We start from the raw sequence: 26,673 nt of genomic DNA, 5'->3' as shown, positions 1-26,673 counted from the left end.
CCAAACCTAGCTGCAAAGGAGGCTGAAATGCAGTCTTTATTTAGGTCAGCCATGCCCAGCTAGAAATCCTGTTGCTGTGAAAGAAATGGAGAAACAGATGTTGGGGGACTGGCAGTGACTGTCTTACTCTCTTTATTTACGTCCACTTTCAGCTTGTGCTGGCAATGGCTGATTCTCTTTTGTCTTCTGGGATGACCAGTAGCTTCTTGAGACTAGAGATTATATCTTACAGAGCCTCATCAGTGTGTGGCACTACATTGTACTTAGTGAATCAATGAGTGACATTCAAGTGGAGATGATTATTAGATAATTCAGTATATGTAAATGGTCCAAACATTTAGGAATTCTGTAACGAATGAGAAAAGTTAGTTTATTGCAAATGTGTCTGGGAAAATTATTGATAAAAATTATATGAAATAATAAATAATATAATTATTTATATAAATGATGCTTTTAGGACACTGACAGCAGTCTTCCTGCAGCTCAGTTATTTTATTGGAAAGGAGAGGCTCTTACAATTCCTTAGACCTTTCTTTATTAACATTTCTAATCTTACCAGATGGAAACATTACCCTTATAAATCAAGACGTTCATTCTCCCATTAAAACTCTTTTACTCTTTTCCTAATTCCAGTGTTAAGTGGCTTAACAATTTTCTCCTCTGCATCGATTCCACGAATAAGTACAAGATGATGAACTAATAACATAATCCCTGACTGGAGAAGTGAACTGTGCTCATTTGGCACCCTAGTTTCTATCTTTAAGAATTCCTAGTGGTCTAGTGGTTAAGGCTCTGCACTTCCGCTGCAAGGGGCATGGGTTTGATCCTCGGTCAAGGAACTAAGATTCCACATGCCGCTCTGTGTGGCCAAAAGTAAAGTAAAATTCCTCCCTAAGAAAGAATATGAATGGATTGTTATCTTATGTCCTGTGAAGACCCTATTAATTAAAAGATGCCACTGATTCTGAGATATCAAACACTTTCTTAGATTCTATAAAATGTGGTATTTTTATTTCAAGATTCATTTTTCAAGGCAGGGAGTAAAATGTCTGTTTCACTATTTAAATTTTATAAATCTCTGTTACGTTTCAGGGCAGCTTGGTGTTCGTGGTTGGGAAAATGGACGGGTTACTCATGGTTAGTGGTCGAAGACACAATGCTGATGACATTGTTGCTACTGGACTGGCTGTTGAGTCAATAAAGACTGTTTATAGAGGAAGGTGAGTAGTACAAGGTTCAGATGTTAGCACTGCCGGTGAAATCTAAAAATCTCTATAGTGTGAGTTATGTTCTGTAAATCCTCTAGATTAGATTGTTTTTTATTAAGTGTAATAGAAACCAGGCTTTCATTATTTATCTTAGAATGTCTGGTTCTTTGGCTGTAATTGAGAGGAATGAGATAACCAACCATATTCTAGTTTTTTATTTTGTTTTCAGTATTTGATTATTACTGTTTGTTGAGTCATGAGGACAGAGGAGAATTCTGAAACATCGAACTTCCTACATTCCTTCAATACAGAAGTCACCCCATCCAGTCTAATTGAGATAGGTGCTACACTGTAGGAGTTTTACATCTAAGTGTTTATTCTCTTACTTGACTCCAAATTCTTACACCATTTTAATGCAGAGATTTACATGGTACATAAGTGCTAGTTTCAAATTCCATGGATGAGGTCAATTAGATAGCCTTTTTTCTTTGATTAAATAATAACGTAAGAAAAGATATTTGAGTAATTGATATCCTATGCAGTAGTTTTCAGTCATGGATATATGTCTCAAGCAGTCTTGATGTCCCTTAGGTTTTGAAGGAGTAAGAAAAACTGATCAGATGAGTAGAGAACCAGTTCCTGAAACATGTAGTTTTTTGTAACGGAGTAGCTTCCTGTGAGATTCTGTCTTTGGTCACGGTCACATCACCAGCACTGAGCACTCAGCGCACGCAGTCAGTGTTCATTAAATACGTGTGGGTGAAAGGAAGGAAGGAAGGGAGGTGGTCAGGCACGCCAGCGTCCTCAGCCCTCTGCCTTCCCATTATTTCACACATTCATTCAACAAGCGTGTGTTGGCTGCCAGCTGCGTGCCACTTAGGTGCTCGGGGTGTGGCGTGAACAACACAGACCATGTCTGCCCTCAGGAAGCTCACGTTCTTATTGGGGGAAGAGCAGGTTAAGGTAACCACATAGGGAAACAGATATCACGACCACGTGAGCTGGTGATGGGGACAAAAATGACACATGGGGTGGGGGTTCCTGCTGGTTATATGGGGGAAGGTGGTGGCCCGGGATGCTTCACTAGCAGGGGGACGTTTGAGCGGAGACTTCACTCAGAGCACCCCTCCCCTGGCCCGCCAGGTCCCCTGTGGCCGTCCGGGCAGGTCTGACCTCTCCCCACCACTCTCTGCTTCACCACCCTGCTCCAGGCACACTGGCCTTCTTGCTGTTCCTCAAACCTGCCAAGCTCGTTCCTACCTCAGAACCTTTTCGCTTTCCGTTCCTTCTGCCCGGAAACCTCTTCCTCCAGATCTCGGCGTGGCTCGCGTCCTCACCTCATTCAGGTCTCTGCTCCAATGTCCGCCCCTCAGGGAGGCGCTGCCCACCTCCACACACTGCTCCACCCCCGCCCTGCCTCGGTCCCCCAGTGTATAGCACGACATGACATTATTTCATATTTATTTGTTTGTTCTGTCTCCAACACGCAAGCTCCACGAAGACAGGGACTTTGTCTTTTTTATTGCTCCGTCCCAACATTCACGACAGTGGTGCTTAGTACATGTTTTTTGCGTCCTCGTTTCAATGGTAATGATTGTGACGTTTTCTTTTCGAAAGTACTCATTCCTGGGCAGTGCAATGGGCATGTCTCCTCTCTGTATATCCAATTGAGCAAAGCAAATAGGACTGATTGTGAAGGGAGTCCTGATGTGTTTGATCTGTCTCTCTTAGAATTGCTGTGTTTTCTGTGTCTGTATTTTATGATGAGCGCATCGTGGTGGTTGCAGAACAAAGACCCGACGCTTCTGAGGAAGATAGTTTCCAGTGGATGAGCCGTGTGCTACAGGTAAGCAAGCAGGGTCTCTGTCGGGATGGTTGGCTTTGCTGTCAAAGGCGACAGCAGCCACTGCTGAAGCATTTTCTTCAGTGGACCAATTACGCTGCTGCCTTCTTTCCCTGCCAGTAACTACTCGGATATTCTGGGTAATGTTAGCAAAATCAGATCATTAATAGCATGCCTCCTTATGGACCACAAAATATTTTTCTGCTCAGGTTGCCAAAAACAATTGAATTTGACTTGCCTCAGCAAGTTCTTTCGCTCTTTTGTGCCTGAGTGTTTTCTACCCACAAACATTTTAACTGTCCAAATGTGGAACACATGCTTGACATAATTAGTTCCCATGCCAGCAGCCACAGTCTTCCTACTTGCTTCAAGTGGTGCCTGATATGAGCTGTTGTTCTTACTTTGAAGGAGCTTTACTGTGGAGTTAGAGATCTAGGTGAAATAAACCACTAGGGAAGGAGGAAGATTTGGGCTCAATAGGAAAGACGTGTTTCTAGGGGATCAGGCTAGAATGATGCAGAGAGCCTGGTGTTCATTTAGAATCATACTTTGAATCCCAGCTTTACTTCCTACCATATAAAAGCCTTTAGACCATATGCTTCACCTCACTTGAGTTTCTTTCCTAATCTGTAAAGTGGGGACAAAATTATCTGTATTTCAGAGCTATTGGAAGGTTAATGGATATGGTAATTAGATAATGAAATATTTAGTGCCTGCATTCAGTAAAAGATGATGGTGATTATCGTTAACATAAAAAGAATCATCATAAGCAAAATCTCTAGTAGAGAATTTAGAGAATATTTGTTGGATGAATGGATGGTCCAGAGGAAGCATGGACTGTCCTCATGCAATTTATATGTGTTGGGGTTGTCCCCAGTGTCTATAACTTGTCTGCTTGGGTCATTTGGATTTATTTACTGCCACCTAGTAGTAAAGCTGTGGAAAAGAGGTGAGCATGAGATGAGTGATAGCACTAGATGCCTTGTAAGATTCATCTGTCTGCAGGATCTGTGATTCTGAATTGTCAGCTGGCAGAGCATAGGCTGTTTGTAGTGGAAAATCAGAGAAAGGAAAGAGAATCTACTGAAGATAGACTAGATAGAAAAAAGCGGGGAAGAAAGTAGGACTGGGTGGTCTCTGAAAGATGATTAAAAATCAGACTTGCTAAGAGAATTTTTTTCATACTGTTCATATTTTCAAACACACGGCTTGTTTCATTCAGAAAGAATTTTGGGGAATAGTGGTAGACTCTTGTGGTGAATTATGCATTTTTCCTGTGATAGGAAGCAAATTCCCCAGGTTTTTATTTTCCCCTGGAAAGTAACTGTAAGAATTAGATGCAGTGCTATCTCACTAATCCAAGTTTTTGTTAAAGTCATTTTGGGTTTGATTAGGGTGTGAAATAAGAGGTCATTATCTTATTTGTAACTTCTCAGCTTGGGGCTCTTGGATCCATAGAAGAATAGTTGGAATACCATATGTTCTGTAGGTTAGAGCCCAGAGGTTGTTTAAATTCCAGGTCTGTGTATGATATAAATTAACTCAGCCCCTTCTAAGGACGGTGGTCAGTAAATGACTTACCAGGTGGTGTATTTTTTTTGTTTTTGTTTTCTTGGCCATGCAGCTTGTGGGATCTTAGTTCCCCAACCAGGGATTGATCTCATACTCCCTGCCATGAAACCTGAGTCCCAACCACTGGACCGCCAGGGAAGTCCCCAGGTGGTATATTTTCCGTGGAAAATCCAGGCCACACATGATACATTTTCGTATTCTAAGATAACCAGAGACTTAGGAACTCTTGCAGACTTCCCATTTCCTAGTTATTGCTGTTGGTTAGTGGGATAGTCTGAGGAATATGCAATTCAAGTTTATTCCTTTGCCGTCTTAAGCCTTTTTAATAAAAAGAGCTTAATCCATCTTTTATGGCTCTTGGTCCATTCTTCTTCTCAGGCTGGGTCTCCTCTTCATTAAGACTTGTGGGTAATACAAAAGAATCCTCTCAGGACTTCCCTGGTGCTTCAGTGGTTAAGACACTATGCTTCCACTGTGGGGGGTGGGGGCAGGTTCGGTCCCTATTCTGGGGATTAATATCCTACATGCTGCATGGTGATGCTAAAAAAAGAACCCTCTCACCTGGTATGTTTGGAACTGGTATTGATAGTTGAGCAGTTAGCTTTCAAAGGCGATTGAAGCAGAAAACTGTAACAATGAGAAATTCTTCAACTGTTAAATTTGAACACAAAATATACAAGTGTGCTTTCATTCAGTGCAGAGGCCTGTGCCTCTGAGTACACCAGTTTGAGTTCCAGGTCAGCTTACTTCCATAAACTACATCCAAATGCATTGTCTTTAGTTTCTGGTTTCATTTCAAGTTAGACTAGAACATGAGTATTTGAAAAGAAACTAGAATACATAATACTTGCCTTTTAGAATGAACTTGCCCATTCCTATGAATATCAACTGTAGTTTGTTAGGAGCTCACCTCTAATAAGTCTTTAAAAGCATAGCCGTTCGTATTGTTTTGCATTCATGTTTTATCATTTGAAATGGTAGTTAATTAAATTGTATAAACAACAGTACCAGGAACAGCAGGTGTGGAAGGTATAGAAGCAGGCACAGCTGATGCTCAGTGAGTGCACAGCTGGGTGGTTGGAGGAGGGGTGCGCCCCACACCCTGGGAGCAGGTGGCCTCCAGGACTCAGCGTGCAGTGGCTTCCCCTAGACGTTTTGCAAATGGGATGCCTACTAACCTGGTGAACCATTTAAGCAAGGGCTTGCTTACAGAGGTTCTGTTGTGGTCATACTAGAAATACTTCACCTCTATTTAATGAGCTATGTTGGACATCTAAAATATTAAAAGAACCAAAACAAATTTGTAGGTTTTAGACATTATCACTCAAGAGAGAACACACTGAGGCTTGGAAATCAGTAACCACCTCTGTCCATTTAGAGTGTATTTCACTCCACTGCCATCACTGGAAGGATTAGGTACCTTTAGATGTATGGGATCCTAATAATCTATCAGATTCTAGACCTAGAATCAAGAGAAAAAGAAAAACCCTTGAGTAGAATAATGGATTATGTTAGGAGGATGCCAAATGTTATAAAATTAACCTAACTGAATATTTTTCTTCGTATTTTTCTAGGCAATCGATAGCATTCATCAAGTGGGGGTTTATTGTCTTGCTCTGGTGCCTGCCAATACACTGCCCAAAACTCCGCTGGGAGGGATCCACATATCTCAGACGAAACAGCTCTTTCTGGAGGGATCGCTACATCCTTGCAATATCCTCATGTGCCCACATACATGCGTGACCAATTTGCCAAAACCCCGGCAAAAGCAACCAGGTAATATGCTGACTTTGAAGACATGACGTGAAAATTGTAACTTCAAGAAGCTGAATTCTTTCGCTGTGATTTTTTTCTCTAGAGTTAAACTTTAAAAAGATCAGTAAGTAACATGAGAATAGTACCAGCATAGAGGATTGAGATTTTTGTAAACTGGCTTGTCCAGGTTTACTGTTGGCTCAGCCTTCTGAGTAATTCTCACTAGAGTGCCGCCATTTTCCATGATGTAAGGCATGGGATCGAGGTGATCAGACTCCCACCGGTGGAGGCAGAACAAAGCAAGTCCTGTAAAGCAAGCTTCTGATAATAAGACAGCTTGTATTTATTGAGTGCTTACTAAAAGCTAAATACTAGCTAACTTTTACATGTTATAATGTGATCCTAAAGCTTTGTCCTCAGCTATGGAAAGTAAAGTTCAGAGAAGTTGCGAATTATGCCAAAAGTCATATAGCAGATTAGACCTAGGTTATGGGGCTAACTGAGAAGGAGACTAAAGGCAGGAGTAATTGATAGATGGTCAGTCATGTTAAAATATCTATTTAATCCAACATGAAGCCAGAAAGTTTTATTGATGCTTTTTCATTTTAAATGAGAAGTTAACAAGAGCTTCTAGTTTCTTGTATGCCTGGAAACACATGAGAGCCAAAATCTGGTCTTGACAGTTCCCACTGCTACCACACACACTTGTATACACACTTACACACACATATAGAAACACACTGTGTACATCAGCATGTGTACAGATGTGTTGAGAAGAGGACGTAGAAGTGGAGGATTAGGAAGACAAAGGGAAGTATGAAATTTAATTATATTTCCATTAAGACTACTTTTGCTGAAAAGTAAATATGATGTACAATAATAAAGTATAAGGTGAGTTTCTGACTCTCTAGAATATTTTTATTAGGATATTAGTAGTTATTACTTCAGTGGTCTGGCCGTTGAAGATCCTATCACAGTTGGTTATCTAGAAGTTATTGTCGGCTCACCAAGTAACCTTACCTTAGTAAAAGTGTGCATAGAGCTAAAGTATATATAGTATTTATTAGTTTCTGCTAGTGGAAATAAGAGTTTATGGAAATTAATATTCTAAAGGAGCAGTTAGAATCAAGAGACCTGCACGTTACTAATCAAGAAATACATAAAACGATGTATTTTCATATTTCCTGCCTAAGTATCTGATAGATAGGGAAGACAGAAGTCCTTCTCCATCATACATTCTGTTATCCTGAAGTCCTACATTCATGTGTCGTTTGAGTGAAATCCCATTTTAAATAGCATTTAATCTAGAATTCCTTTAACAAAGTTTTTATGTCAGTAGATGCTTAAAAGATGCAACTCAGAGATATAATATTAATAGATGTTTAAAACATTGCTTTTGCTAGCCAGATTTCATCTAATTTTACTAAATGATGAGACCTAAATAAAAGGTTTATTCATAAGCCCTCATCGGCATAGCATCCACCTGTCTGATGAAGGTGTTATGTTTGGATTCTGTGTTTTTGCTGTCATGATGGTCTGCTAAGATCTTAATGGAACACGTAGGTGTCAGACCAAAGCGGCCTGAAAATTGAGACATACATGGAGCAGACATGATGTGGGGATGGCGTGAGAGGTTGGAGTTTTAAGAAGAATACAGGAGTGTGGAGATGGATGGGGGTGAAGTAAGAAAGGAAAGGAGGGGAAGAAGAAGATCGAAACGGTGTTAAGGCAGCCCAGTGACAGAAATTTCAAATTTCTGTCAAGCTATTGTATAAAGAACAAGGAGTGTTAGGACTGGTTTTGGCTGCAGGTTTCAGAAGAGCATAACAGCTGCTTAAACAAGAGAAACGTTTATGTCTTTCTCAGGTGAAAGAAACCCAGAGTTAGGCAGTCCAGGGCTAGGATGGGAGGTCCCCAGTCACTGTGGATCCAGCTTCCCGTCTTGCTGTGCTGGCGCTGGTCTCAGTTAACTGCAGTCATAGATACGCTGCATGACGTGAACGTGCAGTCGCTCAGTCATGTCCGACTCTTTGCGACCCCATGGACTGTAGCCTACCAGGCTTCTCTGTCCATGGGATTTCCCAGGCAATAGCACTGGAGTGGATTGTCACTTCCTTCTCCAAGGGATCTTCCCAACCCAGGGATCGAACCTGGGTCTCCCACATCGTAGACAGGCGCTTTACCATCTGAGCCACCAGGGAAGTCCAGTAACCCTAAAACGCAGTGGTTTAAAGTAGGAACCATTTAGTTTTCACTCAAGGAATGTGGATCTGCTGACCCTGACTGGGCTCAGCTGGCCTTGGCTTGGCTCCAGACTGTAAGTTGGGTTCAGAACCGTTCCATGTGTCTCCTCATCAGGCAACCAGCAGCTAGCTGGGCCGTATTTTCCTCAAGGCAGATGGCAGAAGCGAGGAGCCAAGCCAGACCATGCAAGCATACTTAGAGCTTCTGTTTGTTTCTTGTTTCCTAACATTTTATTGTCCAAAACAAGTCAGACCATGCCCAAAGTCGGTGGAACAGAGGGGTGTATACTCTGCTCATCTAATCACGGCAAGGAAGACTTACAAGAAAACAAAACAGTCTTCTCCAGCCAGCCTTAGCATTACTGCCTCAGGGTTCATTTAAGCTCCTGACCTCTAGCCATCAGTTCTGTATCCCAGCTAGCAGGTGGGAGGAAAAGACAAAGAAGGGAATACCCTTCCCCTTTAAACACATCTTCCAGAAATTGCACTTATTGCTTACCCTTACATATTATCCCCCCACACTAAAGAACATAGTCCTTCCATGTTTCCTTTGCAGGGGGCACAGGTGCGATCTCTGGTTAGAAAACTAAGATCCTGCATGCTGCATGGCGCAGCCAGAAAAATAATGCAGTCTTTATTTCAGGCGTTTGCCCAACCAAAAACTAGGGGTTATGGGGGGAATTCCCAGTGGTCCAGCGGTTAGGACTCCTTGCTTTCACTGCTGAGACCCGGGTTCAGTCCCTGAGCAAAAAGCTAAGATCCCACAAGCTGCACAGTGCGGCCAAAACGCCCCAAAACAAAAAACCAGGGGTTGTGTTCTTTGTTTGTTTTTCTTTCTTTAGTTGTACTGGGTCTTAGTTGTGGCACACAGGATCTTGGACCTTGATTGCAATATGCAGGATCTTTTTTTAGTTGCACCATGAAAACTCTTAGTTGTAGCATGTGGCGTCTAGTTCCCTGACCAGGGATTGAACATGGGCCCCCTGCATTGGGAGCCAGAGTCTTAGCCACTGGACCACCAGGGAAGTCCCTGGATGTTCTGTTTTTAAGGCAGAGAGGAGAATAGAATTGGCGTTGATGACCAGCAGTCTTTGCCACTGAAAATTTACAGAATTTTGCAGGGAGAATAAGAAGGCATGTTATGAGTACATGGACTCAAGAAATGTTCACAGAAGGACCTCAAGAATTTACTGCTGAATTATTTTTGTCATTTAAAATTACTCTGAAAAGTTCACTTTTAAAAAATGTCACGCCTTTATTAACTTTACAGTGTGAGTCCAGGATTGGACAGCTTACACAGTCATATACATTCTGAGTCCTACCTATATAGAAAGGCTATCTTCAGCAGGATATATCTGTAACTTATTAAGCAGTCTCTTGGGAAAGAGTTTTGCATATTATACTTAAAATTTCAGTGGACAGATGCTTTCTAGATGAAAACTGTTCAGCAGAGTATTGAGAGTACTTTAACCTTTAAGCTGTAATGGTTTTCTTCTTTTTTTCTTCAAGTTTAAAAATTTTCTTTAACTTTTCATTTTGGAATAATTTCTCTTAAAGTTGCCAAACAGTGAAAGAATTCCCTTATTCTCTCTACCCAACTTCCCCAAATATTTTAAAGTTTTTATGATTTAAAGTTTCTATGATTTAATTAGTTTTTGTCCCAGCTGTTTCAATGTATTCATAATCAACATATTTTGGCAGTAAACATTATTTAATATGAATCTAAGCATACAATCAGCATTATTCAAAACTCAGCTGGCAGTAACTTTTGTTAAGTTTTAGCCATCTTCTTAGTTTGACACATTAGAATCTTAGTCCTTAAGTGACCATCAAGAAAGGCATACAGTGCCTAAGCGTTATTGAGAAAGGGCGAGTTTTCTCTTTTTCCTCTTGAGAAAGGGAGTTTTTACTTTTTTCTCCCAAGTGTCAAGCCTATGGGAAAGTTAAAAGAATACTGTAAGGAACACTCATATACATTCCCCTAAATTCAGTAATTGTTATTTTTCTTAGACTGAACTCTTTGAAAGTAAATTTCTGACATCATGACACTTCACCCCCACGTATTTCAACTGTGTTATCTCTAGAGCAGCAGTCCCCAACCTTTTTGGCACCAGGGAAGACAATGTTTCATGGAAGACGATTTATCCACAGACAGGGGTGGCGAGGGGATGGTTTCAGGATGATTCAAGTGCATTACATTTATTGTGCACTTTATTTCTATTATTATTTTCATCAGCTGCACCTCAGATTATCAGGCATTAGATTCCGGAGGTTGGGGACCTCTGCTCTAGAGAACAGAAACATTCTTCTAGAATTTTCCTAATCAGCCACAATGCCATTATCCTGTTAAGAAACTTAGCATTAATTTAATGCTATCATTTAGTAATATACAGCCGATATTCATTTATCTCCCCTTGTTTATATAGCTGATTTTTTTTTTAACTCAGTATCCAGTCAGGGTCACAGGCTTTCATGTCCTTTAACTTAAAAGCTCCCAAACCTCTTTTGTCTTCAAGACACAAATATTTTTGAAGAATCCAGACCAGTTGTCCTGTGCAGTGTCCCACAATGTGGATTTGTTTACTCACTTAAAGCCCTTCTGATATTCCTGATGAACTTACTCTCAGTCCTCATAGATGGCAGACTTCTTTTCAGAACAGAGATACTCATTACTGTTAAGCCTGCTTGTTAGGGTTTTATCTGTGATTCCAGCAGATAAAAATTATTTATCAATAGGAACCGATGCAACCAACCATCACCTCCTGAGAGTGAAAACTCTGCTCTGTACTCAGTCCCTCCCTCCACCCCCGCTAACCCCGTCCATCTCTCCCGTAGTCCTGTTTTCTGGCACTTCTGCCACCTGACATTATTTATTTGTGTATGCATGTATTGGTTGCCTTTCCCACTAGAATACAAGTGGTCTTGTTTGCTCCTGTATCCCAGTGCCTAGAAGGGTGCTCAGTCAGTGTGGTTGAATGAACATTTGAATCAGCTTTGGTCAGTCTGGAAATGCTTGTTGGGGGAAGGTGCTACATTGCTTGAATTCTCATCTCCTGAGATTTGATTTTTGCTCTTAACTTGCAGGTGTAGGCCCTGCTTCTGTGATGGTTGGGAATCTGGTTGCAGGAAAACGCATAGCACAAGCTGCAGGAAGGGATCTTGGGCAAATTGAAGAGAATGATTTAGTGAGGAAGGTAAGTGTTCCAAAAATGTTGACTTTTATAGACAAGTCAAGGACAGAACCTAGGCTTCAGATAACAGTTGGGAGATGCATTGTCCAGCTTTTTAAAAGTTGCTGACCCTGATTCTTTTTTTCTGCCTTATGATTTCAGCACCAGTTTCTGGCGGAGATTTTACAGTGGCGAGCCCAGACAACTCCTGACCATGTCCTCTTCATGTTGTTAAATGCCAAGGTATTAAACAGTCAGTTGCATATCTTATCAGCTGGCTATTGTGAGAGTATCTTAGGCACTCTTGATCTCTTTCTTTCATCAGAAAATTTCAGTTGCCAACTCTGAGGGGAGGGTTATTGCTTTCTCCTTGTTTTGATACATGAGGATAAATCGTGCAGTTATTTCAAGGCTGAAATGAGATCTCCTGAAGTGTCATTCAATACTGTCTCTTTTTTATCACAATCAAATCATCTTTATTTAGATAGGAACAGTAGGGACAACCATGTAATTGCAAGATGTACACACGTGCAGAATGCATTGTGTCAGTGTAATTTTTACTCAGTTTAACTTTTCGTTCTTTGATTTCCACCAGAAATAAAATGACCTTAGGTCAGCATTTTAAAAACCAGAGTAATTTTTAGCACATACTTAATTGATTTTTTTCTAACCTAAAAAGCCAATTGAAAATTATTCAAGAATATATTTAACTACTGCTTTCTAATGGATGGATCACCAGAATATTATATTTTTTACGTTCTATATCTTATGGGAGTCTGTTGAGATTTGTGGGTTTTAATGGCTGAAAAATTCCCTTCTCCTTGGGATCTTCCTGCTCCAGGGATCAAGTCTAGGTCTCCTGCATTGCAGGCACATTCTTTACCGTTAGAGCCACAGGGAAGCCTCTTTAGTGGCCGAGTCAGGAGCTAAAAGTACTGTGACCTTTGCATAGAACACTATTTCTCACCAACAGGCAGAAGACTGGAGGATCTATTGGCATCTCTTAGGGGACTTACCCAGATTGCCCCCTTCTGCCCCAGCCCCTTGGATTCTGATACATACGCGTGCGCGTGTGCATGCACACACACACACACACACACACACCATTAAGAGTTTACATAGTGGTAGAACTTGAGAGGAATATGTTGTGCATCTTAAAGAAGAGTCAGTTAAAATCGTAAGAACCATTGCTCTGTGCTAGAAACTTTGGGACTTCCTTGTTCCATCTCTGCATAAAGTGGGCTCCTCTTTAAGCCCATGGATTGAATAGAGTGCTTCCGTTTCACTAAGATGATGTCAGTCTAGCTTGTTGCCCAGGCCACTCCCGGGCTTGGCTACAGTTAAAGTTACAGCCCGATAAAAATCATACTCCAGATATATTTGTTGATGAAGTTAAGTTTAAATTTGCTTTTTGGTTAGAGAAATAATATCTATGGATAACTAAAGGACATGAAGTCCATTTATTCTTCTGTGTATTTTAACATTTTACCTTGGATTAGCCCAAGCCACCAGAAAGCTTAGGAACCATACAACAATGTTCCCTTATGCCAGGAAAATGCTTCTTAAAGAAGTTTAGTTTGGTGCTGTGCCATGGACCAAAAAGCAGGCTATTGTGATTACTCTGGTGGTCCAGTGGTTAGAACTCTGTGCTTTCACTGCAGGGCACCTGAGTTCAGTCCCTCATTGGGGAACTGAGATCCCACAAGCCATGCCAAAAAAAAAAAGAAAGGCTATTGTAAGAAATGGCCTTGTGAATTTAACCCTGATTTTAGCCAAAGGAATATTCTTAATGTCCAACAGTAGACAATTGACTAAATAAATTATGGCATATAAACATGATGAAATACTACGCAGTCATTAAAAACAATGTTGTAGAAGAATAGTTGATGACCCAGCAAATATTCATAATGTGGAAGTAGGAAAAGTAGAATGTAAAACTTGAATACTGGAGTACTTACTGAAGACCCTGTCCTAGATGCTTGCCATTTCATAGTTCATTTTAAGATTAAGGGAACAAAGGCACAGAGATATAAAATCACTTGCCTGAGTTTGCAGGGCCCAGGGCTAGGACTAGGAATTTAGCTCCTTCATTTGAACCCAGAATGGCTTTAGGGCCCGCATTCTTAGCCAGAGCACTGTATAGCCTCTGGCATAATATAGTATGATATATATTTTTTGATGTTTCATGTGATTTTATATACAATATATACTTAGTTTTTAAAAACCAGGAAAATACTCACCAGAATGTTAATAGTGGTTTCAGCTTATATTTACTAATCTGTATCTTCCAAATTTTCTATATTGAACACTTCCTGTTTTATATTCATGAAACTTAAAAGTTATTTTTCAAAAAACTAGCTCAGTAAACTTGTTTTTATCATGAGTTTTTTAAAATTAAGTTTTTAAATAATTAAGACGATGTGCTATTGGCACTGTATAGATAAATAATAGTTTGATTTTATCTGGTGAATTGTAAGGTAGGCATACCCAGTACCTGACCAAAACTCATGTATTTGTGCACCAGTGTATATTAGAATGAATAGTCCATCAGAAGTAGAATGGATGAGTAAACTGTGGTATGTTCTGACAGTTAAATGCTGTGCAGTAACAAAAACGGATGAACTACACCTAGGTGCCACAGCCTAGATGACACTTCATAGAGTGTTGAAAGAAGTAAAGCACAAAATACATATGTACAGCACAATTCTGTGAAAATCAAATACTTCATAGGTTGTAAAAATATAAAAAAAAGAAAGCCACTAACGTTAAAACATCGTGATAGTGGTCCCCTATGAATGGCATCACTGACTCGATGGACATGAAGTTGAGTAGGCTCTGGGAGTTGGCGATGGGCAGGGACGCCTGGCGTGCTGCCGTCCATGGGGTCGCAAAGAGTTGGACACGACTGAACTGATGGAGGGAAGGGGGCTTCCCAGGTGACACAGTGGTAAAGAATCTGCCTGCCAGTGCAAGTGACGCAAGAGACCCAGGTTCGATCCCTGGGTCAGGTAGACCCCCTGGAGAAGAAAAGGACCACCCACTCCAGTATTCTTGCCTGGAAAATCCCATGAATAGAGGAGCCTGGCAGGCTACAGTCCATGGGGTCGCAAAGAGTCAGACATGACCATGTGACTGAGCCCCAGCACGTGGAGGGAGGGAGCGGGCTGGTGAGGGCGTCCATGGGGTGCTTTTGAGCTGCTGGCAGTGGTCTTTTTCACGTCAGGCTGGTTCTTAACCTGCACATTCAGATCTTCTGCGCGTTCCCACTTGGGTGTTACATTTACGAAGGAACAGGGGTTCAGAAGCCCAGCTAAGTAAAACTTGAATTGACAATAAGCATTATTTATGAAGACCCGCAGGAGAAATTATTCTCAAGATCTTTATTGTTAGCTAGCAGACTCAGATTCACTGTTACCGTTTTCGTTTCCGTCTCTGCTGTTAGAATACATGGAGCCAGACTTGTGTTTTTCTCATAGCAAATGTATTTGACCACATAGCCAGTGTCCTGACCTCATTCCTGCCTTCATCCTACTTTTCTTTATTTTCCTTCTACTTTTATTTCTTGACTTAAATTAAAAAAAAAATTGCTATATAGTTTTAAAGCTGCCTTACATAAGAAAGACTGTAAATGCATATGTTTGGTTTGAGTTAATGTTGTTAGTCCCTCCGTACTTTCAAACACTGAGAAAGAAAAAGTAAGACCACACACGTCTTTCGGTGCTTGGGAAGGTTTCACTGAATTTGATGGCTTGCTGAAGATAATCTAGCAAGGCACACGCCTTTTCATGTAATGTCAAATTGGCCATATTTGTTACCGTGGTATTTCATTACTGAGTGTCAACCCTGCATATACTGTCTTCTGTTCCAGGGGACTACAGTGTGCACAGCCAGCTGCCTTCAGCTTCATAAGCGAGCAGAGAGGATTGCGGCCGTTCTTGGTGACAAGGGGCATCTAAACGCGGGAGACAATGTGGTGCTGCTCTATCCACCTGGTGAGCTCGGTAGACTGGACAAGCTGTGTTACTAGATTGCTGACCCTAAGAGGACAGGAGCTCAGGGCCACCGTGCGTGACCACACGGGCTGTGCACGGAGGCTGCTGCCGTGCAGACAACCCCTCCCTCCAGACTCGTGTGGTGTGGGGGTCCCGGCTGGGACCGAGCCTGTTGTATTTACTCTTGTATTTCCACTGTCTAGCTCAGTATGGTAAATACTGATTGAGTGAATGGTGATTTCTTGACTTTTGGAAACACTCGGAAGAGACTGTTTCTAGGAGTGCTCAGGAACTGTTCACCCAGTTTCCGAAAGTATGCTGTGCATGAACTGACTTAGCATTCTCCACGTTATAATTGGTGCTTACTGTCCCTCGATTATTACTGCTTTCATCTTGCACACTCTGTAATCTAGCTCAGCAACGTCTTCACAGCAAGAGGGACTCAATTACTTGATGACAGTCTGGTGTGTTCGGAATTTTCGGCAGACTGTTTCAGTTGTCCCTTTCTTTGGTCTGCTGTCACCTAAGCTTCTCATGCATCCAAGCTTCTGTGCCTTTTATCCCATATACTTCATTGTACTCAGTGATTCTTACTTGCTCTTCTATTTATATTGATACTAAGATTTCTTGGAAGCTGTTAAGAACAGCTTTGTTCTGGGAAGTTGTTTTCTGTCCACCAGTTAATCACGGTGATGGATGTGAGCACTGCCCGAGGGGGCCACCCTCCGAGTCCTTATATTGCAGAGGCTTTGTATCAAATGACGCTTTGCCTCTCTAAAACCTGCACCCACCAGGGAAGTGACATCTCAGGGGTCTGATTGTTCTTAAAACATAGTGGCCTTCTTAAGGTTGAGAGAAAGCTCAGATGCTCCTCATCTCTCCTTTCCCATTGTTTTATTTCCCAAGTGAAACAGCCCTAATCTCTGCACTTATTTTTTCCTAAATAATATCAAGTAATGATGTCAAAATACCTTCTTCAGGTATCTTTCAAGTGTTTTCTTTGCTTCTGACTTCCTTTCTCATTTGTTTATTCTTGGCTTCTCTATATTTTTTAAAAAGTTGTTTTATATGCTTCCTTCTTTTACCTTCAGTTTCTTCTTAAGTTAAAAAATTTCTAGGAATTTCCCTGGTGGTCCAGTGGTTAAGATGCCACAGTTCCAAGGTAAGGGGCATGGGTTTGATCCCTGATCAGGGAACTAAGATCCCATATGCCACACAGCCAAAAAAAACTTCTTTTTTTATTAAAAAATAAATAAATAAATATTCGGATAATGTCTCCATTAAATTTTGGTCTAGTTAACCTGTCTGGCACAAGATTTAATAAGCTAGGTTTGGAAACTCCGCCTCTTGCTCTCTCAGTGACAAACCGGGCCGCTAATTGGCTGTGTCTTGCAGGCATAGAGTTAATCGCTGCATTCTATGGCTGTCTGTACGCGGGGTGCATACCTGTGACTGTCAGACCCCCTCATGCTCAGAACCTCACAGCCACGTTGCCCACTGTCCGCATGATTGTTGACGTAAGTACCTGGTATAACTTTCCTTGTCCGCATCTCATAAAGCCCCAAGTCAGACAACTAAGGATCCTTACTCTTTTCCAGTTTAGTTTAGTCAGGAAGTCAGATCTAACTCCTGAAAAGTGCTTCCTTTTCCTTATCTGATCACAGTGACCAGCATTTTTAGTGAAGAAATATGGAAAAGCTGTTTTTGATGAGATGCAGGATTATGTTTTTATCATAAACATTAAGGAAGTAAGTGAAGGTGCCATTTCATGATGGAACTCTAGTTCAGCTATTTCAAATCCTGAAAGATGAGGGTGTGAAAGTGCTGCACTCAATATGCCAGCAGATTTGGAAAACTCAGCAGTGGCCATTTAGTAATTCTCCATAAAAACTTGTTTTTTTTTTTTTCTTTCTTCTTACAAAAATTCTAATATTTTTTCTACATACTAACCAAGATAATTTTAGATGCCAAACTGAATTCTCCTGATGTAAGGTCACTTCTTAGGGGTTTAGTCTTACAAAATCATTTGGTATATTGTTAAAAAGGTGTCCAGATCTTGCTCTGAAAGTGATAGATATTTCTGTAGAAAATGAGACTTGAAGACAGTGAAAGAAATCTGTATTGCATCATATCCTAATGTACTTAAAAGCAAATTACAAAATTCCAATTGATGTAACATTAGTTTCTCTAAGAACTGCTGCTCTGTCAGCAGCTGGAACCTGCAGTATAGACGCCACATTCACCACAGATGATTTTTCTACAGAGTTCAGTTCAGCAGAACGCTCTGATTACAGTGTGCAAAGTAGGCCGGGGCAGCAGGGAGGGGAGTTTCCTTCCACCGACATGGCTTGAGTAGTAAGAGAAGTCAGTGACTTTGCATTTCCACGTGCAGATGTGTGGGAGAGCTTGGTTCCTGTGAGCGCGCAGAGTCCACCAAGTTCAGGATATGTTTTCTAGGTCCAGGGCAGTTCACCGCTCCCTGGACTGCTGTAAACACTACCTGCTTCAGAGATGATCCTCTGACACCTCTCATTCCCTGAGGACCACGGAAATCCATGTTTCTGTTTTATTATGGTCTTCATGAAATCAATAGATCTGGGGTCCATACTGAAATTATGACCATGGAATATTTGAGAATCACTGTTGTAAATAGTAAATTGTGTTGTGAACAAGTCCATCATTCTAATTCAGTGTATTTTCAGAAAAAACGTAAGGGGAATACTGACTTCCATTGTCCTGTGTGCGTTCTTTGAAAGGCTGGTACTGCCCTGTCCCAGCTGGATGTGCGAGTTGCTTTTATCTGCAACCAGTGCCTATAGTGCTACACAGGGCTAAGCTTCCTGGTGCTTATTTCTGTCCATTTGTCTTCTAGGTCAGCAAAGCAGCCTGCGTTCTCACCACGCAGACCCTAATGAGGTTACTGAGGTCCCGAGAGGCAGCAGCAGCTGTGGACGTGAAAACTTGGCCAACTATCATTGACACAGGTGAAAGGGAGATTTCTCCAGGGTCGTTATGAGAGCAAGAATGTTCGCTTCCCGATTTCCTAGATTCTCATGCCAAAGATGTTAACATAGCTCTTCCGCTGCAGCCCATTCCACCTGCTAAGACAGATGCAAAACTTAATATGCACTTAGCTTGAGTTACCAAAGCACTGGATGCTGCAACAACCAGATCCAAAGAAGCAGATCACAGTGTGCTCGAACTCTGGAAACAAAACATGTCTTCCTGCCATACTTTTGGCATCATCCAATAGTGTGGTTAGGTGTTTATGCCAGAGGTGACCATAGACATACAGGGCTGCATAAAGCATTGAGAAGATCCTACCTTTGACTTCCAGATGTGATAGAGTTGGAACAGCACTGGGCTAGGAGTCAGCAGGCCTCGTTCTGGTTCAAGCTTCAGTCCTCGATTTTGTATAACCTTGGCTGAGATTAGCCTGTCTTAAAATACTACCTACCCTTGCATAACTCACGTATTTATTGGGAATATCGAATGCAACATAATATGAAAAACTTTGAAAACCATAAGGTATGTGAATTTAAATGGTGTTCATACTAAAGAAGGCGGTGGGACTCTAGGGTGGCTGGAGATGGTAGTGGAGAGGGGAGTGCGGGTTTTGGAGCCGAGCAGACATGTATAAATCCTCATCCTCTTGTTACTCGTAGCTGCTTCATGTTGTAGAGATTAAATGACACCATGTGAAGCACCAGCACACAATCATCATAATAACAACATCTAACTTTATTTAGCCCTTACGGTGTGGTAGTCATCTAACATGTAGAATGTCATTTCCTCCTATACCAACCCTGTCAGATAGATGCCAGTTGTATCCTCATTTTACAGATCAGAAGGCCGAGGCACGGGGAAGCTAAATAGGTAGTGAGTTGGCCAAAATCTTCGTTTGGGTTTTTGCATAAGATGTTACAGAAAAACCCAAAAGAACTTTTTGGTGAACCAATAGGCTGAAATTCAAACCGGGTCAGTTTGGCTCCTTTCCCAGTTGCTTAACTGTTAATTTCCTCCCTACCAGTTCTCAGGGAAGTATTACATAGCATCCACCTCCAGAACAATTAGTATGGATGTAAACCCAGGGATGACATCTATTTGTGGCTATTGTCCAGATGCTGAACTGTAAGCAGTCATTTATATAGTATGCAGCACAAGTGGATTGCACTGGTGTGAACGAAGCAGATGATCTGCTGTGGTTATTGGACTCAATCACGTTTCAGGAAGACCTGAAATGTGTGCTGTGATACAAACAACAGAAGGGTTTCTTTCAGTGCTGGAGCAGCTCTTCCCTGCATGGAGCTGGGTGGAAGGTGGTAGAGACAATCTTGGTTTGGCCAGAGATGAGTGCCGAGTGGCACAGAGATTGAAAAGTAGGCGTCAGAATCGTTTCTTGATTGGAGGCCAAAGGAGCCATTAAGGAGGCATGGCTAGGGCCAGAGACATCCCTGACATCCTTGGATTCCACATACAGATTTGGACAGAAAGGAGAGGTGTTATAAAAGAGCAAAGGGAAATAATTCCCAGTTCTAAATTGTCTTTCTTAAAATTTGTCACGTTAACTTGGAGAAAAACCGTCCAGCTTTTAAAGTAGACTGTGATTACTGTACTCTGTACTAAACTAAATAACAAACTTGAACTTGAAACCAGCATAACAACAAGTAAAGCTTCGTGAGTTGTTTTAAAGTGCTTTATGTGAATTAACTTTCTAACAGTTCAGTGAGGGCAGGTTTTAGTACCACTTTAGAGACGAGTAAACAGAAACAGAGGTTAAATAATACCACGGTGATGACATTGTTGATGAGTGGCACAGCTGGAATTTGAACACTGGCTGCCTGCTTCTTTAGCCAGTTTTTGGCTACTGTGTTATAGTACCGCTCACTAGTCTTCTGCTAAATACATCTGCCTGATGTCGTTTCCTTGTTTTTATTGTCTAGTGCCCTCAACCCCAGCCCATCACTCCAGGAGTGATGTATGTGAGCTGGTTGGTTAAATACTAGAAGCCCTAAGCCTTAGCAAATCTCAGAAGCTAAATGTGGTTCTAGCAAAGCCACAGAAGACCAACTGAATAGCAATGATTTTTGAGTTCTAGCGTGTCAGGTTTTTTTGAAGTGTAGTTGATTTACAATGTTGTGTTTAGTTTCTGCTGTTACAGCAGAGTGACTCAGTATGTGTGTGTGTGTGTGTGTGTGTGTGTGTGTATTCTTTACCATTATGGTTTATCACAGGATATTGAATATAGTCCCTATTCACAGTAGGACCTTGTTGTCAACATGTATGATTGACATTGGGTTTTCTTTTTTCTTTGCAGATGATTTACCCAGGAAACGGTTACCTCAGCTCTATAAACCACCCACTCCTGAGATGCTGGCATATCTTGATTTTAGTGTCTCCACAACTGGCATGCTCACAGGAGTGAAGGTAGAGTAGTCGGGATATATTTACTTTCACTGGAGGCTGGTAAAATGCCAGGTCTGCAAAAAATAGAGATGACCACTGCCCCAGGGACTTCAGATGGAGAGGCCAGTTGGTCGTACCAGAGACCAGTAGGCGGAGGATCAAGGGCCTCTGCTATATTTAAATAAAAGCATTGGCTCTTCCGGAATAAGTTATCCCAAGGAATTTGTGTTACGAAGTGTTCTGAACCTAGCATAGACACTGATAGATAATGCAAGTTGCATTTAAAGCCAGTATGAAGTCATAAATACATATTTCATAAGACTCAGTATTGACAAATGAACAGATAGATTTAACTTGAGTTAGATTAGGCATTTTGAAGCAACAAAAGATACATGTCATTTTGAGGAGCTGGAGGGAATGGAAGCTTCTCGAATCTGTCATTAGAGCTGCTCCTCTTGCCTGTGGGATGCCAGTTCCATCCTGTTCCATGTTCCTTACCTTCCAGATGTCCCACTCTGCGGTCAATGCTCTCTGTAGAGCCATCAAGCTCCAGTGTGAGTTGTACTCCTCTCGCCAGATTGCCATCTGCCTTGACCCTTACTGTGGACTTGGCTTTGCACTCTGGTGTCTCTGCAGGTAGGCATGGAAAAAGCAAAGAATCAGAATGCATGGGAATATCTTTGAGGCTGTGACCATCCCATCTTTTCATGTGCTCCCTTAATTTGGTAATGTTTCAGTAAAATGCTGTTGTTTCCTGGAATTTGGGCATCTTTGACGTTTGTCTGGTTTTGTTTGCATTCCCTCTTTTCTGTTAGTTTTATGCCTCAGACAAAAGGGCTGTGATCTTTCTACCTCTCCTGTGCTCCATCCTGTTATCCATCCTCATTTTAGAATTAGAGCCAAGTAGAAGGATGACAACGTGGGTGAATGGCATGCTGTGTCAGCCAGAACGTACCCCCTAGGCTTGGCAGGAAGGACTGTAATGAGACGGGTGACAGCATGTGGCTGGAAGGTAGCGTACTGGCCAGATTGTTTCTTGTGGAAGAGCAGATCCCAGCTTTTTCCAGTCTCCCCCCAAGGACCTCATCTCAACCTGCATTTCTGCCTCCTTGGTGAGCATCTCCAGGAATGCTTCATCGACACCTGTGACTCAGCATCTTCCTTCTGTGTTCCCTTCCTTCTTAGGATGGAGTCATCCAGTTGGGGAACCATGCTAGGAACTTGGGCTTTATCTTCAACTCTGTATCTTTATGTCACACCTCCAATTAAATGTCATATCCTTTGTCTCCATTATTCTTACCTATACATAAGAATCACCTAGGGGTCTATTTAAAAAAAAAAAAAAATCAATGAGGCTTCCCTACATGTACTAACGAGTTTTCCAGAGGTGAAGACCACAATTCCAGGTTTGGTTTTTTTTTTTGGCCTTGCCAGGGGCAAAAACCAACCTCTTTTAGAATTTAATCTGAGTGTGGAGAAGAAGGTAAAGCTGGTTAGGAGGCTGAATAGAAATGCCCTTTATATGAAGAGGAACAGAAACTATGACCTGAAAGAGGGTTTTTCCTAATGGAAATTTGCAACTTGGGGGTAGTAGAGACTGGGGGCTCCTCCATAGATAAAGTCACTCCCTTGTGAAATTTTAGGTGCCCCACCAGGGCTCAAACCCATTCCCCCTGCAGTGGAAGCACAGAGTCTTAATCAGTGGGCCACCAGGGAAGCCCCTGTCCAGTATGGTTTTTAATAGACGATTCGTGGACTCCTAGTGGCTCTAATGTATACTGAAGGTTTAGGAAGTTGAGGTTTCATGGCTGGAGGTTGTACATATGACTTGAGACCCTGCCATTCCTTCCTTTGTATCCTGATGTGCTGGTGGGGTTCAAGCCTTTATCCTCTCTCATCTAGACTATTGCAGCCTCTCCTGTCAGCCTTCAGCGACTCATGTCTCTAATCGCCCGCTTCATGTAGCTAGCTTTACCCCAACTTCAAGCTGTAGTGACTGTCTACTGGGTAAATTCTAAACTCTTCCATGTTTACTACCCTGGCCCTTCTGCCTTCACTTCTCACCACTTCCCCAGGCAAACGCTGGAATACCGTTTCTGATGACCTTAAACACACCATGTAGTTTTATATCTCCATGCCTTTGCATATACTGTTCTGCCTGGAGAGCTCTCACCAGCTTCCTCATTTCCTCCAGCCACTGATTTCTGCTCATTCTTCAAGCCTGGCCCAGCTGTCACCTACTCCATGAAATACCTGCCCGCTTTGAAGGACTTGCTCTTCATTCTGTGGTCGAGATAGCGTTTCTTCACATCTCAGTGGCCACCTTCCATAGTCTGCTTCATTCTGTACTTACTGTGTCGTGTGAGTTGAATAGGAACCAGGCTGATTCTCAGGCCTTTATACCTAATATGACCCTCCCCTGTCCTTCGTGCTCAGTAAATATTTGTTGAATCGATGGTATTCTAGGATGAACTGATCGCGTTAGCGCTTGCCTTTTTTCATTGCAGTGTCTATTCAGGTCACCAGTCCATCTTAATTCCTCCTATGGAGTTGGAAAACAACCTTTTCCTCTGGCTCTCCACAGTCAACCAGTACAAAATAAGAGACACCTTCTGCTCCTATTCAGTGATGGAGCTTTGCACCAAAGGGCTTGGAAACCAGGTGGAGGCGCTGAAGGTAAGAAGCAGCTATAACAAGGAGCCAGTCCCGAAGAAACGCGCCAGGCGTGGCGATGCCCCACCTTATAGGGCTGGCCAGACACATCTGCCTGCTTTTTTCTGTCCAAACAGGTATTTGTAAACCTCAGGAGGTGTATCTCTTTCACTATCTAATTTAATGCACTCTTTTAGAGTTTGATCTGATTCACACGTTGTGGAAAAGAAGGTAAAGCTGGTTAGGAGGCTGAATAGAAATGACTTTTATGTGAAGATGAACAGAAACTGTGAACTGAAAGAGGATTTTTCCTAATAGAATTTGCAACCTGAGGATGTTAGGGATTGGGTCCTCCTCCATAGATAAGGTTCACTCATTCATGAGTGTATCCAGTGATCATATGTCTAAGTGGCATATGAGAGGGTCAGAAAACACCTAATTTTCTTTAATAGAGAAGTATGACCTTAAGAATGAAAAAAAGAGATTAGATCTCAGCGTTGCTAAATTTATTTTTCTGTTTGTCCCATCTCTCCATTTTGAAATAGAAATCTAAGGTACAGAAATGAAGAGGAATTAAAAATGTATTGCTGAGAAACCTAAGAGTTGTAGGCGAAAGAGGAAAGAAATAGAGAATGAGCAAATCAAGCTGTGGGTAATGACTTTAGAGGAATTCTGGGTGTTTTCCAAAAAGGTGTATCTTTTCTTTGGGTATGTGAGATGAGAGCACACAGTTCCTTGGCTTTTCCTGACCAAAGAGGTAGGGCAATGAAATTGCTTATCCAGTGGTTCTGTGACCCTGCTGATCTCCGCCCCCGCCCCCCACCCCTCAACGCCGTGTCTTACAGACCCGGGGAATCAACCTCTCCTGCATCCGAACGTGTGTGGTGGTGGCTGAGGAGCGGCCCCGCATTGCCCTCCAGCAGTCCTTCTCCAAGCTCTTCAAGGACATTGGACTGTCCCCGCGGGCCGTCAGCACCACTTTTGGATCCAGAGTCAACGTAGCAATATGTTTGCAGGTGACTGTCATGATATCTTGTTTGTGTGGGGAACTCAGAGCACAGGCTGCTGCTTACCCACCAAGGGCCTCTGGGCTCTTTATTTGGACTTCACCATGCCTGATTTTGCCCATTGGTAAAATGAAGATGATAGTATTGTCCTTCCCAAGGTTGTCCTGTAGAACCACCGTGTTTCTAGGTTCCAATCTCTTGGAGCCATGCCCGGCAGTTGAGCGCTAATGTAAATGTTTACTCTCAGTGGTTTTATGGTCCTCAATATGAGTCAAGATTTCTGAATCCTACTTGAATTTCATTTGTATATTACCCTTTGTGGGGTTTTTTTTTTTTTTTTTTTGGCAAAGGAAGCACAAATAAGTTTGTGTACTCTTCTTTAGCCAGATGGTGATTTTGCCATGTTATCTTGGTGGGTAAATAATAGAAAGGAGGCTAAAATAACAGAAGAGTGGAATATAATTTTCTATAGCTTGGAAAATTCATAAGGCAAATACAGGCATGGACAAGAGTGAGAGTCAAAGAAGGTGGCATAACAGGGTGGACAGGCTCAGGCCCTCTGTGTCTGGGCCGGGTGACTTTGGAGCAGCATCACAAGGCTTTCACCTCGGAGCCCCATTGTGGGCGCCCTGCCGCCAGCTTGGGCCAGCGTTGGTTTTGGAAGTCCCATGGATCCCTGCCTTGAGTCCAGGGATGAGGACCCTCCTCACCCTGGTAACCATTCGGTGCTGCTCTGGCCCCCAGCCTCCTCTCCTGGGGGAGGAAAGGAAAGAAAGATGAGGAGAAAGCTGGCCAGGCGTCTTCTCTCAGGTGTTGACTACAGCCCTGGCCCACCTGGTTGAAGACAGGGTGAGCGTTCCAAACAGAATTTGGATTTTTCCTGTATGTGACTAAATTATCTATATCTTGACTTGAAAATGTAACATATGGAAATGCCATTCAGCTAATTTTAAGTAAACAACCCACTGATTTATTTTTCTTCAGGGAACCTCAGGGCCTGATCCAACTACTGTATACGTAGATCTGAAATCATTAAGACATGACAGGTAAGTAGAATTGTTAAGCTTGTTTCCTGTTAGCATTCCTAAGCATATAAATTTCTGAGCCTCAAGAAAGCCAGCTGTCCCCCTCACCTCATTCATTTTGTTTGTGTCTTTGTGGGGAGGAGGGTAAGAAGAGGGAAGGAACTCATTTTCATTATTAATACCTAATAAGATTTACATTTGTAAGAGGAAAGCTTTAATTCTCATAGTGGCTGCACTGTTCCTTAATATTAAAATGTAATACTAGTATTTTGTGACATATGACGTAAATTACACTGAAATGGATAGACTCTTATCCTCTGGGAGTCTAAAAATAACTGAGATAAGATAAATGAGATAGTGTAGGTTTTTTGAAACAGCACTGTATCTGAACCACAGGAATAAACGTCTTCCTCCTCACCAGCCCACAGGTGAATTGGAGCTGCGTCCCAGGGGAGCTCCTGGTTGCGGGCTCTGGGACCTGTCTCTGGGTCCCGCTGACTTAGGCTGTGTTCACGGTGAGGCCCGTGGCACTGACCCAGCCTGCACAGGCAGAACATCTCTAGTGCTGTGGTGTTCAGCCTGGACAGAGTGTGCCCTCCAAAGGACAATGTCTGGAAACATGTATTGTCACGACAAGGGGATGCTACTGACACCTAGTGGGCAGAGGCTGGGGATATTGCTAAACATCCTACAGCGTACAGGATAGCGCATCACAAAAAATGTCAATAAAATATCTGACCCAAAATGTCAGTAATGCTGAGTTTGAGAAACTGCACTCATGTGAGGAGAGCTATTAAGAG

At 42.1% G+C, this 26,673-nt stretch overlaps 1 protein-coding gene across 1 annotated transcript in view; it reads left to right on the top strand.

Annotated features, from left to right (window-relative positions):
* The window catches only part of DIP2B (disco interacting protein 2 homolog B), a 229,737-nt gene that overhangs the window by 190,832 nt on the left and 12,232 nt on the right, over window positions 1-26,673 (top strand). Inside the window, exons 21-33 of the mRNA XM_068970156.1 lie at window positions 1,093-1,220; window positions 2,940-3,054; window positions 6,198-6,399; window positions 11,706-11,815; window positions 11,954-12,034; window positions 15,660-15,783; window positions 17,179-17,300; window positions 18,656-18,767; window positions 21,101-21,210; window positions 21,695-21,825; window positions 23,697-23,865; window positions 24,687-24,857; window positions 25,833-25,894. Coding sequence (XP_068826257.1) covers window positions 1,093-1,220; window positions 2,940-3,054; window positions 6,198-6,399; window positions 11,706-11,815; window positions 11,954-12,034; window positions 15,660-15,783; window positions 17,179-17,300; window positions 18,656-18,767; window positions 21,101-21,210; window positions 21,695-21,825; window positions 23,697-23,865; window positions 24,687-24,857; window positions 25,833-25,894 — 1,637 coding nt within the window. The remainder of the gene's footprint in view (window positions 1-1,092; window positions 1,221-2,939; window positions 3,055-6,197; window positions 6,400-11,705; window positions 11,816-11,953; window positions 12,035-15,659; window positions 15,784-17,178; window positions 17,301-18,655; window positions 18,768-21,100; window positions 21,211-21,694; window positions 21,826-23,696; window positions 23,866-24,686; window positions 24,858-25,832; window positions 25,895-26,673) is intronic.

This window comes from Capricornis sumatraensis, chromosome 4 (assembly GCF_032405125.1).
Source record: "Capricornis sumatraensis isolate serow.1 chromosome 4, serow.2, whole genome shotgun sequence".
In the NCBI taxonomy this organism is placed as follows: domain Eukaryota; kingdom Metazoa; phylum Chordata; class Mammalia; order Artiodactyla; family Bovidae; genus Capricornis; species Capricornis sumatraensis.
Note: the sequence above shows the minus strand (reverse complement) of the source record. Positions and strands in the feature narration are given on the sequence as shown.